The sequence below is a fragment of the Saccostrea cucullata genome, unplaced genomic scaffold (assembly GCF_032062105.1).
Source record: "Saccostrea cucullata isolate Sc308-1 unplaced genomic scaffold, CSIRO_AGI_Scuc_v1 ctg683, whole genome shotgun sequence".
Classification (NCBI taxonomy): Eukaryota; Metazoa; Mollusca; class Bivalvia; order Ostreida; family Ostreidae; genus Saccostrea; species Saccostrea cuccullata.
This window is the reverse complement of record NW_026930753.1, coordinates 420,788-436,766: the sequence shown is the minus strand read 5'-3', so window position 1 is coordinate 436,766 and position 15,979 is coordinate 420,788. Positions and strand designations below refer to the sequence as shown.

General features: G+C 34.2%; 2 protein-coding genes across 2 annotated transcripts; both read left to right on the top strand.

Annotated features, from left to right (window-relative positions):
* Positions 1 to 27: 27 nt before the first annotated feature.
* On the top strand, positions 28 to 6,737 carry LOC134229981 (intermembrane lipid transfer protein VPS13A-like). The gene is made up of 8 exons (XM_062711755.1): positions 28 to 67; positions 333 to 456; positions 813 to 936; positions 1,305 to 1,368; positions 1,555 to 1,700; positions 4,299 to 4,422; positions 4,780 to 4,896; positions 5,044 to 6,737. The coding sequence occupies exons 1-7, from the start codon at positions 47 to 49 to the stop codon at positions 4,891 to 4,893; spliced, it is 717 nt and encodes a 238-aa protein (XP_062567739.1). The 5' UTR covers positions 28 to 46; the 3' UTR covers positions 4,894 to 4,896; positions 5,044 to 6,737.
* Positions 6,738 to 7,565: 828 nt separating this feature from the next.
* LOC134229963 (heavy metal-binding protein HIP-like) lies at positions 7,566 to 8,549 on the top strand. Its single transcript, XM_062711739.1, has 2 exons — positions 7,566 to 7,786; positions 8,116 to 8,549. The coding sequence occupies exons 1-2, from the start codon at positions 7,582 to 7,584 to the stop codon at positions 8,505 to 8,507; spliced, it is 597 nt and encodes a 198-aa protein (XP_062567723.1). The 5' UTR covers positions 7,566 to 7,581; the 3' UTR covers positions 8,508 to 8,549.
* The last annotated feature ends 7,430 nt before the right edge of the window (positions 8,550 to 15,979 follow it).

Genomic DNA, 15,979 nt, shown 5'->3' with positions numbered 1-15,979 from the left:
TTGCCAGGATTACAGGAACTCTGGGAACACACTGGCTTACTTATCCATGGATGACGAGTTCCAAAAGGTAGGGACTTTTTTGCTTTGCTCCTTCTCATTTCTTCTTTCCTGGATACATTTAGGTACTGTAGAATTAAAAGATGTAGTAAAAATATTCTCTCAACAAATGCACTGTTAAAAGGGATGTTTGCATGATTGATTGTTAATTTTCCAGGATTATGAAACTTGCCATATGGCTTCAAACATTTGAAATGTTCAAAAAGATAATCTTCTAAGAAGCTGCATTTTACTGTATATGAGCTGAGTAGAATTGGTTTCTATTGACCTTGTAGAGAAGAGTGCGTCGGTTACAGCAGCAGCCCCGGAATCTCCCACACAGCATGGCTATGGCGGGGAAGGGGTTCCTGTCGGGGATGAAGTTTGGTCTCCTGGGGGTGGTGCTAGATCCTGTACATGGTAGGCTTATTTTAATTATTAATTATAGTAGGGATAGACCATAAATCAATTTATTTTGAATTGTAGTTTTAGAAAAAATGTAAAAATAAATAAAAATTAATATAAAAGTAAATTAGTTGAAATAAAAGATTTTTTTATTTTTAATTTACTTTGTACAGCTAGGAGCTTTGAATTTCTCTAAAAAAAAGGTGTTTCAGGAATTCATTAAACAAACGGTTGGCAAATGAATGCATATGATTGGAATATACATTTATTTGTACATTCATTTTATACTTTGGACTTTTGCCTATAACTTCTTAATTATATTGAATACTTGTAAATCCCTTGTATTGTCATTGTTCTGTATTTATTTGTAGGTGCCTCTGAGGAGGGTGTTGAGGGGTTCTTTAAGGGGATCGGTAAGGGGTTACTGGGACTGGTCACTCAGCCCCTGGGGGGTGTGATGGACATGGTCAGTCTGGCCTTTGATGGAGTCCGCAGGTAAAACAAATACTGATACATACCTTACATATTGGTCATTTATAAATTAAATATAGTCAAATATACTAAGACCTTTTTTTTTGTTAAAAAAATTTTAAACGAAAAATATGTTTCTTCAACACATGTGGTGTATTTATACTTGAATATTTTTATTAAAATTTCAAAAAATTACATACCAATAACTTGGTTTTCTATCTAAGCCCTAGCTAGGCTAATAACATATTATCTGTTTACATTGTACATGTACCTGCACATGTGCCTAGTAGTATATCCTTTAATTTATGCTGTGTCTTCCTCAGATCCACCGAATCCAGTAGTTTTTGTTTTTTTTTGAAAATTGATAGTTCATCTGTTTTTTTTATTGACAGGTCTGCTGAGAATTATGTAGTAGCCATAAGAATGAGATTACCCAGGTTTATTAACCCTTACCATGTAGGTTGAAATTCGAGATTCCTTTGGAATACTATCAAATTGTTTATAACCATAGTCTTTTAATTATTGACTAAACTTACTAGCCAATTAATGTTAATATCAAAAAGACAAATACAAATACATTTCTTTTTAAAATAATGTATTAATACATAAGATACAACATGATCTATGTTTTTTTATACCCAGGGTTTAGAGCCCTACTCGTGGTACAGGGCCCAGGGTAACTTTCTCCTACACAGACTCCGGGATGAGCAGCGATCCTCCGGGATCTTTGTAGACTTCGCTCCTCTGAGTTATGATGACAGAGCAGATCTCCTCTTTATCACTGACAGGTCAGAGTTCTCTTTTACTCTTACATTCAACATCATTCACTTAAAAAAGCACACAGTATATCGATTCTTTGCTTCATGATATTTGAAACAAGATGCCTGTGAATAATTCCTATTATATACAGACCCTGAGACGTGCTACTACCCCAAAAAAGCGTGTGGCTTTCGTGCGCTTTCCGTTTCCTGCAAACCGTGTAGCGTTTCGTGTAAACCGTGCAGCGTTTCGTGCAAACCGTGTAGCGTTTCGTGTAAACCGTACAGCGTTTCGTGTAAGCTCCAAAGCGTTTCGTGCAAACCTTGTAGCGAGCGTGCGAAAAGCGTGTGAGAAACGTGCGACTTTCGTGTAAGAACCGTGTGAGAAACGTGCGACTTTCGTGCAAGAATCGTGTAAGATTCATTCGGATGTCATTTCATTTTAAATATGGCTATCGATGGGTCAGGATGTAAAATTCTATTAGTATTTTATAATTGAATTAGTTATGCTTGTGATATTATAGGAGTAAAAACAAAAAAAAAAAATGGAACAACAAAATGAAAATAAACGGTAATGTATGATTTATATTTGTTTGATTTCTTTTCCTTCTATAGAAAATGTGTTCCGATAAATCAGCTATGTACAACAATTTTAAGGGCATTGTATTCAATATACTATATGTATCAAAGCGATCGTGACTTCTTAAATATTTTTTCTCAAAGAAAGAAAGAAATACCGGTAATATATATTTTTTTTATTTAAATCTAAAATATATCAGGACTCCGCTCTTGTCTTTACATTTGAAACGATTTGTCATTTCATATCTTTTAATACATAAAACTTGTTGTTCATTATTGTTAAAAATTGATTTTATAATTTTAATTCACATGCACTGACGACCATATCTTTATAAACGAGGGGGGGGGGGGTAAATTAAATTGCTAGTACAGTCTTTCATTTTTTGTTGTAGCTTTCAGTCTAATGTTAGTTTAATTAAATGCTTAGTTTTCTATTTTTGTTTAAATTTGTTGTTAAATGTATGCGCAGATACACCCCTTAAAAATTTATTGGAATCTTCTTTCCACCTTTCAACTGTGATCAAGGTCATTTACAACAGCGATCACGGGCTCCGAGTGCAATTCAACTGAAAACCTGTTTTGCTATATGTACATGTTAAGTTCACGGCTTAATGACACCTGAAAATTACGACTGGATTTAATTTATTTTTAAATAAAATGGTTCTATAAATATTTGATGGGTACAACTTATAAATCAGCGGATTTCATCTTTTATTTGTAAATCAGAATTTCTAGCCGTAAACAGTAAAAAATAAACAGAACTGATTTGGTAGTCTTTTTATGAATATCATGTAAGAAAAGCTTAGGAGTAAATCATGAATAATTGTATATTATTTGTTTTATAACTCACGTACTTTTTATTTCATCTAAAATATTTCAGTTCCCTTGTAATATACCTGAATGCCGGTGTCAATTTTAAGATTTGATCTATATTGTATGAACAATGTATAGTCAAATGCCGCGACTATTAATAAATGTACACATATAAACATACGTTTAGTCCTGTTTTGAAATGAAGGATTTTACAGTAAGATGGGCATGCTGATGTTAAGGTTCATGTAAAAAGAGAAAGAGAATATAATAGATTAATAGATCACATTACCCCCCCCCCCTTTACCGGTTTCCCTCCTATTGATAATGCTTGCGTAAAAAAAATCTTTAAAAATGTATCAATAATCGTTATTACAGTATATAGGCAAATTTAATTTATAATTTAAAATCAAAATCACAAAAAATAATCCGCCTTCAGAAATCAAACACAATATAATCAATATTATTAAAAATCAATGAGTTATATTCCTGCAGTGAGAAATCGAATTTGTGTTCAATTTAATTATTAAATCAATTTATCAAATTATACTCGTAAAAATATTACATTGAAATCAATAACTAATACCTGTATCTAAAAAATGTATTTTATTAAACAGTCATTCACGATATCGGCATTTCGTTTTTAAACAGTTGGATAAATAAATAAATAAATTCGAACTGACAATTATTTATCAATTAATTACAACTGTCAGAGTATTAAATATTTCTATCGGTTTTTATAATACAAGTGTACTAAATTTAATTTAAACAGCTGCTTAATGTGGCTTTTTGAGTGATTTTCATTGAATTATTGATAAGGCGGTAAAAATGCCCGAGATATTCCGAGTAGAAAAATCCAAACCGTGCGAGAATCGTGCACAAAGCGTGTGAGAAACGTGTACAAAGCGTTTCGTGCTGCCTTTCGTGTAAACCGTGCAGCATTTCGTGCAAAACGTTTCGTGTTAACCGTGTAGCATTTTGTGCAAACCGTGTAGCGTTTCGTGTAAACCGTGCAGCGTTTCGTGCAAACCGTGTAGCGTTCGTGTACCGTTCGTGCAGCGAGCGTGTGGGGTAGTAGCACGTCTCAGGGTCTGTACTTATGCAATTGTATCTTATAACAGATTTAAATTTTAATTTAATTCCCATTACATATGAATATTAAAATTCAGAGCTTCTGAATTTGATATTTGATTATTTTATAAGAAAATAAATGTTAATATGTAAAATGTGTTTTTACAGAACAATTTTGAGCTTGTCAAAGAATCGGTTTTCCCCTGGGTATGACGTGAAGTGGGAAGTAGAACGGGAGAGGATTATGGGAATTCCAGAGGTGACAGAAAATAAAATAGTCCTTACTCTGAAGGTTAGTTTTGTCTAGAGACCTAACTTAAGATATACATGTACTAGTAATCAAATATACAAACTCAAAATCAAGTTATAATTATTGGCACAAGGTACTAATATTAACTTTTATACAGTGTGAATATTCTTTGAAGTTGAATAATATTTTCTTCAGTTTTGTATCATTTTGACTATAGAAAAACTAGTAAACTTATTTTGCTATCACAATTATATGTATCCAAAAAATATATCAAGCTTCTAGTATAATTATATGAAAAAAATTCAAATTTAAATATTCCCACAGTTAAAAAGATCTAGACTAACAGGTAAGAAAACGTTCAGGGTAGATAATAAAAATTGATTACTTTTCGTTTTGAAGGACAAAAAGGGTTCATTATTCTCTGGGAGTACAATAGAGATCTCTAGTCCTAACCCTGAAATACTGAGGTGGATCCAGGATCGCATGGAGCGTATTGTCAGACAACAGATCTAAGCAGTAAGTTACAAAGTCTCGTGGAAGTTTTTGAGCAAAGAATTGTTTTCAATGTTTGTATAAAGTAAAGAATATAAAACAAATTAATATTTTCATGTGATTGATATTTTGATGTGTCTTACAATATTTGTGTGATTCTTTATTTTCCAGGTTGTCAAAAAGTGCTGTGGATTTATTTGACATGAACAAAAGAGATTGATGTTTGGCTGTGATTTTTAGAAATTGTATATTGACTGCAAATTCCAGTAGCATAATAGCTGAGTGTTTGTTGTTTTGACATCTCATATTTCACTTTTTTGCTGTATGTTGATGATGGGTTAGCTATTCTTGTTGCCATAAGTACACTGTGTAATATAAATATTAAAACATTATGTTTTAAGGGAAGTCCTTGGTTTATAAACAGGACATGCTTAACATCATAAAAATTATAACATGTAGTCAATTTATTGTGATATACACTCAATGTGCAATACCTTTTAACAGCATTTTACAGTTGTTTTTTGTTTACCTTGTATGTATGTGTTTATGACATTCCAGGATAACATGTCCTTTTTGTCTATTAGAAGTATTCATTAATTGTATATTGTGGTACACACCCTCCCAAATATAGGACTTTGAGTAGTAATGATCACAGGTAGTTTAAATTCATTTATTTCCAAGTTTATAGTCACATACAATAAACTAGCCAGTTGCATATCTATGAAATAAAAATTAACTGACTTGGAAAGGGGAATATATTTAACTAAAATGCTGCATTCTTCTGGGAAGATACTATTAATAATTATTTTTTCTGAATTGTAAAGATCGGGAATTGAAATTAAGGTCATTTTCCAGTGGGAAAGTACAGCACTGTCCTAAATATAGCTGAGATTAATGTATTTAATTTTAAAACCAAATGCTAGGACTATACAGTTCAATTTCATTAATACCCCAAACTCTGATATCTTGAATATACCATTAATATTCAGAAGTGATTATTATGAAGTCCAACCCACTTGTTCTTTAAAAATTTAACCCTCGAATCCTTGGATATCTTGATTTTTTTCCCTCCAGTTGAGTTGAAAAAACTTTTTAGTTAATGAGGTTTCAATGCTTGCACATGTGTTGATCTGTCAATAGGAGCAAATGGAACAAATGATAATGACTAGATTTTCTGTGATATATGTATACAGTGCTGTTTTTATAGGTTTCACAGATAAAGGATTTTTCATGATTACCTTATATAAACACAATGATTTTAATGCATTATCATTTTGTATATAAGTTAAATATAAATTCATATTAAAAATCAGGCTGATATTTTTTGCAAAAGATATTTCTTCTCTTATTATAAACATTTCCAGTTATTGAACATATTAAACTCTAACTTTAAACAAGATAAAATTATATTTTTCATTTAAAAAAAGATTGTACACACTGTGTTGTTACTCATTAGTACATTTATCTAGAATACTTGACATTCAGATTATATTGCACTTCGTTATTTTCATGTTAAACGTACAAGACTACTGTTTTATACAAATTGCACTTTAACCTGTACATTTTGGAATTGACCTGATGAAGTAATTCAGACTTTCCCATCATTTATTAAAATAAACTGGAATATGTATTTAGCAAATTTGAAGGATTTGTTGTTTTGCACTTTACTGGTCTAATGTTTAGTGCGTGTAGAACCGAGATTTGGGTATTTAATGATCATTATTAAACATTTACCATTTATATATTTGGTTCATTGGTTAAGATTTTTTTCTACTTTGTTTACAATGATTTGTTAGCCAGAGAGAATTATGTTGTTATTTACTTTAATTATTATTGCTTTGTTAATAAAGAAACACGTATTTAGATTACCGACATTGTTATTTGATATATATACTACAAAAGTTGGAGATACGGAAATATACACAGTACATATAAAATGGATTTCGGTCTACCTGTGCTTGTTTATATATCCACAAAAAAACTTGAATCTCGGCCAGAATTTTAACAGTAGGATCTGTAGCTTTCATCTTTCAAAGCTCATTCCCCATGCAGGATTTAAGATACCAGCCTTTTAACCGCATGAGTTTGGAGTTTGAGCTCTTTTTGAAAATACATGTATGAGACCATATGGAAACATGATTGATTCACAAACTTGTCTGGTTTACAAGAAATTGGTCAAACGCAAACTTTGTGTTTTTAAGTTACAAACTTTCAGAACTTTTTCTAATGCAGAAAATTTGTCTTTAATCGGATAATTTTAAAGTGACTTCAGAAAATATAATCCACTAAAAAAGAAAAATTTTGAAACACTGTATGTTAAGACTTTTTTTGAAAATTGAATTATAGATTTCGAGAACCTGAAGGACAGACAAACTAAACAAGAACTCGGTGATTTACATAATTTTATCAGCTGAAGGATGTCAGTTTATTTTGAAACAATGTTAGTACTTTTGGATGACCTAATATTTGTGCACTAAAAGGAAATGGCAACCCTAAAGCATGATTTGTACCTTAGGTCAATGAAAAGAAATTTACTGCGCTGTAACAGTATGTTCATGTCAACCTGATCATCTGCCAGAAAAAAGGTCAACACGAAAGGTCTGCATATGATGAGAAAATCGTCAGTCAATGCATCAAAGTTCAAGACTGCAGATAACCTCCACCGCAAGAAGATCGAATGGTTAAGAAACCAAGGTCATTATAATAATAATGCATTCTTCAAGTGTCAAAACAATGTTAAGATTGTTTGTTTTGTTTTCACTTTTTTACGCTTCTGCTACAGAATCAGAATATGAGAGCCTTTTACTGCGTCTGGAGAAGCTAGAGAAAGACGTTCGTGAAGAAGTTCAGGAGACAGAGGAACTCCTGGGTTTACTGCAGGATAACCACAGAGAAGAGAGAGCTGCTCATCAAGGTACATATGGTGCTATCAATTATATTGGCTTTTTAAAGGTCAAGTACTCTTTGGAAATTTTAATAATTGTAGCTTAAAGAATTTTTCACGGTCATGGTTACAGATTAAAATTCAGCAAATTGCATCTGTATCTACATGTAACAGATAATAAAACGTGTATTTATTTTAATTTAATGGTATTTCCAAAATATTCTTTTCTTTGACAAGCTTAATAAGACTTAATATACTAGTATTTTTCTTCTAATCGAAATAAGTTATTTTAAATTGAAATTAGTTTATATCATTTTCTGTTTCTTAATTTATTATAACATCTAAAATTTCCACTCTAGGATGCAATGGAGATGTGGTGGCTTTTCACGCTCAGTTAACGACTACAACCGTGTCTCTCTCTTCTGGTGAAGTTATCAAATTTAACAAAGTAATAACTAATGTAGGAGACGGCTACAACAGCTCCACGGGAATATTCACGGCGCCAGTGTCTGGGTACTATGAGTTAACCGCAACCATAATGGCACAAAGTAGCAACACTTTAATAACTCGTATTGTAGTGAACGGTGTAAGTGGAGTTTGTTATTCCTACAGTTCAAGGTACCAATCCCAGGGAATGTGTAACATGATATATTATTTGTCGAAGGGACTCACTGTAAAAGTTATTCAATATTCAGGGTCAGCTCTGTACGGTTACGGATTCTCTTCATTTTCAGGACATCTTGTTGGCTGAATATACTGAATTGATAACATGTACTCATTGTAATAAAGATTGAAGTACTTAAAGAATTATATATTGTTATTTCCGGGGACTCGACATTTCAATTCATATAGTGTCTATATGGCACACCAAATTCAAAAAATAAGCTTTAATCATAGTTTCACAGTTGATACTAGATTTATCGACTGTAAAATTGTAAACTATAATTTACGGATTGTAAACAATAGTTAGCGATGATAATCTGTTTTTCACATCTGTATACTATAGTTTACGCAATAATATATTTTTTTTTTTATACAAGCGTTAAGTATAATTAACACTTAAAGCAATCATTTACGACTGCAAAACATAGTTTATCTGATAAATATAGTTTCACGATTTGTAAATTTTAGTTTACATCTCTAAACTATTCTTAACAAATGTAAATTATAGTTTAGAGTTTGTAAAATATGTAAAATATAGATTACAGACATCCAAAGCACGCTATTTACAAAAGTGAGATAAACATACAGTGTAGTTTGACATTTTAGGAACAGTTTATGAACAGAATCTCTTATTTTGTAATGGAGATGCACAATTTTCTGTGAAACTAGATTTCCCGACTCTAAACATTAGTTTACGATCAAAACTATAGTTAACGATACCTTTTTCCTAAAATTATATAGATAGGTTATTCCTAGTTTTAGCATTAGAAGACTTTGCTATGCAACGACTATTTTCAGTGGTTGCTAAATGTATACGCATGTGTCACAAAGTAAATTTTACCAAATTTATTTAAAATGTAACAGAATTTTAATTCATAAAACGAATTATTTTTAAAGCCTGTTTTTAACATATGTCGAAAATTATTTATCAATCAATTAATGTTTAGACAGTGAAAAGGAATTTGTCACTCAATATTTATTTAAGGAATTAGTGTCAATCCTCTACCTCAAAGAGTGTCCGACTTGTATGTGTGATAATTGCGTAAATGTGTTTCAATTGAAGTTAGAGTGAATCCCTTACGTTGTGTGAGAGAGTTAGTTTTAGATCCGCCGTGGACAATCCCTGACGTGAATATTTGATGCACTGGACATTCCGTCATCAAGAAAAATATAGTTTTTCTCTGGACTTTTCCGAGTTACGAAAACGTTTGTGTGTGTGTCCGTGTGTGAGCGTTACAACTCGTCTTTGTTTTATGTGACTTGACTTGATTTATTTTTCAAAATACAAACTTTAACTTTTTCTTGCTTTACTTTCGTTTAATAATTTTTCATCACAAGTTCACTTGTGTTACATGTTTATTTCTTGTTGACATCAAAAGTAAATGTTCTCTATTATTTTTATAAAAATAAAAAGGATTTAAAAAGCGTGTTACTCGTTTTTCATAATCCGACTGATCTCATTCTCTGGATTTTGTGGAGGTACCTGGATGACTCAATTCCGCTATTTCTATTATTTTATAGTTCCTAAATTTGCGGACCTGAGCTGCCAACAGGTGTTTGGGAGTGGAGATGTAACCCAACCTATATAAAATGCAACCAAGACAGTCAAGATTCAGCTTTCCACTCTTTATTAAACGAAACAATCTATTTGTTATCGCCATGATTACAGTAAATATTTTTTTATACAACATGTACAATATACTATAAATTATACTAAACATTACTAGTTATGGTATAAAAGATTGTAATCTGTAACTAAATTAAGCCATGTGAAAATTTAAATAATTTGACAAAAACCGCGCAACTACCTGCATAAAATGCAACCAAGACAGTCAAGATTCAGCCTTCCACTGAAACATGTCTATCCCAGCGGCTCATTTTATACTAGGTGTACCTTTGTAGATTTACATATCCATACATGTATTTGTAACTCCTTCGAAATTTGCAATAATTACTTTAAATTTTAATTTCAATTTATTTACTATTGTAACTTGTAAACCTACTGGGTTCTACAAGGGACAAGGGTTCTTTATTAATATATATATATATATATATGTTTTTCCTCTTACTCTATCTGAGTTATTATTGATTAGAACTATGTACAATTAATTTCAATGGTAGGCCGTGGTTCATAAGCAAGGTAACCTGCACTGTGTTCCTGGAACAGCCAGAGTTCCTATTGTAAAGTGAAGCACCAGGTTCTTTCACCCTTATGCAGAATTACTTCGCCCTGGTACCTCACCATAATTCCTCTAGACTGTTCTCTTTCCACTACTGCTTCTAACCTTTGCTCTTTTATTTCTCAAATAATGCCTTTATTACCTTGCGCTTTATTCTTCAGTTTTCTTCTGATGATCTCTACAACTGATTCCGTCAGAATAATGCCTTGCAGCTGCGAGCGTCTCATTTATATACCTTTGGAGCATTCTATTTACTCAGAGGGGAGATCAGCCTATTGAAGAGTCCACTTTCCAAAATCCCCTCTGATTCGACTATAGTAGGCATGGTCAAATACGCTACCCATTACACTACCCACGCCTCCATGAACATGCGTCTCGCATGGCAAATGATCAACAAACTTAAACTTCTTTTTTTTTAACTTTTCTTATAAGTAGACAAACATACAAAGTTACATATATACATGGATACCGTTTTTTAACAAGGGGGAATATCTTTCCTTAAATCAAATTAAAAATACTTCTTGTATCTTATTGAGCAATATGTACACAAAACTGTTTCAAACACTGTTTTCATTTTTCTCATGTTCTCATGCGTTCCAAACTTCTTCCTCTAACTTCTCAATGCTTTCTCCGTCTTTCTTGTATCTTCTGATGACCCTTACCGTTTTCTTGTGACTGCCTCCATCAGTTTGTACACGCTCTTAGAACTCAGAGTCTTGCAACAGGGACAATGGAATGGCAACGAAGCTGCACTTGAATCCTCAGAAATGTCTTTATCCAAAACACTTTCTGTAGATGTATTGGGGACTGGACTCTCTTCCACAATTTTACTCTTCATCCCAGGTAAGCAAGGTGCTGTTGCTTTTCTAATGGTTCTTCCAGATTCAAGGTCGGGATCAAAGATGAGTTCTCCTGGATCCTGCTGCCATGCCAGGTCATCGTCCATTTCTTCACTCACGGCAGCCACACTGCTAGTAACAGTCCCAGATGTGTTTGCTGTGGGTGTAGTGTGTACTCTCTTTTGATGTCGGACGAGAAGTGACGGTTTTGCAAAGGCTTTATCACAAAGTCTACACTCGTATTGTCTTTTCTTCATGTCCTTAGATACACAAGTGATGAGATGTTCTCTCAACTCTTCATGCGATGGAAGTCGATGAAGACAAATGGAACACAGGAACTCTGGTTTCCTGGGAGGTATAGAAACAGTTTCCTTGATACTCGCACGGAAACATCCTATGTGCCCTTTTAATAACAGATCATGCACCGTGTCTCCAATATGCATCTTCGTTGATGTCACATCTATCAAGCATTTATTCCACTTTAAGACATCCAAACCAAGGATACCTTCTGCACTTATATCGGCAACCATTACCTCAAAGTGAAATTCACATGTTCCGAGACTTATGTGCAGATTGCATTTCCCTTTTACCTTTAGCATAGCTCCATCGGCTAGGATGACGTTCTGGGTAACGGGAATAAGTTCATTTCTGTCCTCCTTGGCAATCTTTTTGAAAATAGCGTCTGAAATTATTGTTAAGGTAGCTCCCGTGTCTACCAAGAAATTACATGGTACCTTATTCACAAGTGCATTTACAAAAAGACCGGCTTGTATATCCATTCTTGTTTGTGTGAGGGAACTTGAAGCTCCTTTGGTACCCTGGGCATCTTTATTCGTCCTTTCAGTTTGTTTTACACTATTGCTTACTGTAGACCTCTGTACTTGGTTCTTACCTTGGTCACCATCCACCTTGTTCTTTGCAAAACAGTTCTTTGCCTGGTGTCCTCTTTTTCCGCAGTTGTGACACTTGTATGGAAAATTACTTGCAGAGGGAGGAATTTTCTGCTTGTCATTCGAGTTCTTTTCTTTTAGTTTGGCGTCAGCCAATGCCTCCATTTTCCGTAAGAGCTGTTCTCAGTTCTACTCTCAGTTCCTCTAAATCACCCCGTATGTTGCTCTCTGGTTCTTTCATCGTAGCTTTTTCTACTAATGCTCCCCTGGCAAATCCAGATTCTTGTCTCCTTTGACGCTCAGCCCTACAAAATGCCTCAATTTCTACAGCAAGTCGTATGGCCTCATTAAGTGATTTGAGTCTCGATTGCTGAATTCTTAACCTCATGTCAAAATCAGTGAGAGCGTCAACAAACTGATCTTTTGCTATCATTTCAGTCACCTCACATGGAGCTGTGGGGTATGCTAAATGAGTCAACCTTCGTATGCTCTCACCTAGCTCAGGCAAGGTTTCCTTTGGTTTTTGACGCTTCTCCCGTAACATTGCTCTGTACAGTTCGGTCTGATTGGCTGGGGCAAACCTTGACTCCAGTGCCTCACATAGATCCCGATATGCACATGCATTATCTGGTCGCATATTACCTAATACCGTCTGGGCTTGTCCCCGTAAGGATGCGGCAAGGTACAGTCCCTTCTGTCTCGGGTTCCACATGTTAATGTTACTGCATGCTTCAAAATGCGCCCTATAGTCTATCCATGAACCATTTACATCAAATGTAGCCGGTTTCATCACAGTCTTCCCAAACTGTTCACTACTGGTGCTTTGGTTCGGCGTTACTACGGCTCCTCTACTTTGGTATACACTTGCCAGTGGACTACTGTCTTTTGTGAAGCTCCATGTAACACTTGTTGGAGTTGTCGTGGCCTTGGTTTCCGGTAATTCAAAATGTGGCCTAGGTGTAGAAAATCTGTGGTAAAATTGATAATCTTTATCAAGAGAGCCCTTGCTCCAAGTGTCTTTGTGCAGGTCATAACTACCATCCTTTGGTCGATCACCTCGTACCTCTGGATTAACAGACGTATATTTCGGAGTTTCCCATCCTCTGTACTTAGCTGCTGTAGTTCCTGTGTTACGACTGTAGGTACTACTGGTGGGGTAAGACGAACGTAAGTATTTTTGACAAAACTCATCTGCTGTATCGTCTACGTCTTCTTGCTTCATGTCTACACCCGAGTCTCGGATCACAGAAAATGGGGGTTCCTTGGATTTGTGAATGGACGGTGTAGATCTTAAACTCTCTAACGTTTCCCTAAGTTTTTGCCTCTTTTCATCTATCTCCTCGAGATCCCCTAAAATTTCCCTTTCCAATATCGGTATATTCATCTCAATGATAGTACTGGGATTTTCTTAAATCTAACACTTTACACAACAGTTCTGTACACTGTAAACAGATACCCAGTACCCTTAATCATGAAACAGAACACGGTTCCTGATACAAAGTAACCGAGTACACAGGACACAGTACCCTTGAACAAAGTTCTTTCTTCTTTATAGGTACAGTGTCACGGATCCAAAATTGTACGTGGTACCTTCACGGCACTTGGTCTTTTCTGACAGCCTACCCCAAACAAGTAACAATTACAAAAACAAGAATTTTCTACAAAATATCATTAAATCTATAATGAAAATCAAACTAAATTAAATACCCTATCCCTTGACCGGCTGCCAACAAAATGTAACGTGTAAACCTACTGGGTTCTACAAGGGACAAGGGTTCTTTATTAATATATATATATGTTTTTCCTCTTACTCTATCTGAGTTATTATTGATTAGAACTATGTACAATTAATTTCAATGGTAGGCCGTGGTTCATAAGCAAGGTAACCTGCACTGTGTTCCTGGAACAGCCAGAGTTCCTATTGTAAAGTGAAGCACCAGGTTCTTTCACTCTTATGCAGAATTACTTCGCCCTGGTACCTCACCACAATTCCTCTAGACTGTTCTCTTTCCACTACTGCTTCTAACCTTTGCTCTTTTATTTCTCAAATAATGCCTTTATTACCTTGCGCTTTATTCTTCAGTTTTCTTCTGATGATCTCTACAACTGATTCCGTCAGAATAATGCCTTGCAGCTGCGAGCGTCTCATTTATATACCTTTGGAGCATTCTATTTACTCAGAGGGGTGATCAGCCTATTGGAAGAGTCCACTTTCCAATATCCCCTCTGTTTCGACTATAGTAGGCATGGCCAAATACGCTACCTATTGCACAATTACTTCTGACCTTGAGTACGTTTTAAACTTTTAATGCACTTTTAAATATTATTTGTTGAAGCTAATTTATCCAAATATCTGACCTCTGGACACTTCAATACTATTGGTTCTTTCTTCGCCTTAACCAAAAGAATACATTTTTAGACGGTGGCTATATATAGCCACAGGCTATTGCTGCTGCAATCGCATCATCTCGGGTCTTTCCGTTGGAGCTCGGAAAAACAACCTTGAATGTATTAACATCACCGAATGTTAAAAATTTATACATTTCCCTGGTTTATTCAAATACAGGATAGACGGATCTAGAAGCCCCTTCGATAGTATATTCTAAGTAATATCATTACATTGAATAAAGATAAACACCATATTCCACAGATAAAAGGTCTCCATATATTTATTTCAAAGATCGTGAAAAAGGAGGGTTGTCATGGCGGCTACCATATACATTCGAGGTCGTTTTTCCGCTAGTCGGAAAGGCCCGAGAAGTTGCGATTGATTGCTGCTGGTCTGTGTAAACACACGGGGACCCTAGCGGCGAATTTTGCAGAGTCAAAATAATGAAAATGTACATAGTTTACAAATACTTTCAAGTTATTTCAAAGACATTTCGTTGATGGATACAAAGCCTAGTTCATGATATTTGCCGTTATCAATATTTCTCGCCTCATGAATATTCATTGAGTTCAGCCGAACTAAACTAACTCGTACACCAACCGACTCGTATATTCGTATGCAAACTACAGAGGTCAGTTCGTACATTTTTTCCCCGTTTTTTTCTCACATGTTCGAAAAATCCGTTTCGTACGCACATTGTGTTTCTTTAAAATCACCAATGAATTGTTAAAAAATATTTGAAGATTTCATTGTATGATTGTTTCACTTTCTAACTCCGAAATCAAATACTAGTAGTTGCTTAACAACACACGGCTGTTTCTTGAATGCTGCTTTGTGAATTTTTTTTTTTACAATAAAACTTAAAAATAGTTTATTGAAATTTAACAAACTTTGTCTTTTTGTTTGAATTTCTTATATCTGTTTACAATGCTATATTAGTAAAACGAATATATAATGTAATAATATTATGTATTTTAGGAAAGAAGAAAAAAGATCGAGTACCTAGTTACATCTTAATCAGTTAATAAAATGGTTGTTGGAGGTATATGATGCCATAAAATGTGCTAAGTTTATTACAATTCTAGTTTTTAAAAATAAGACTTTGTCTGATTATCTCGGACACAAAAACGACTCAACGGATAAAAAATTGTCAAAGCTCTAATTACAAAGACTATAACGGACAATTTATCCATATATTTCATTCCTATTTAGAAACTCTAAATTACGTGCCTCTAGTAAATTTACCCTTTAAAGGGTGTGCA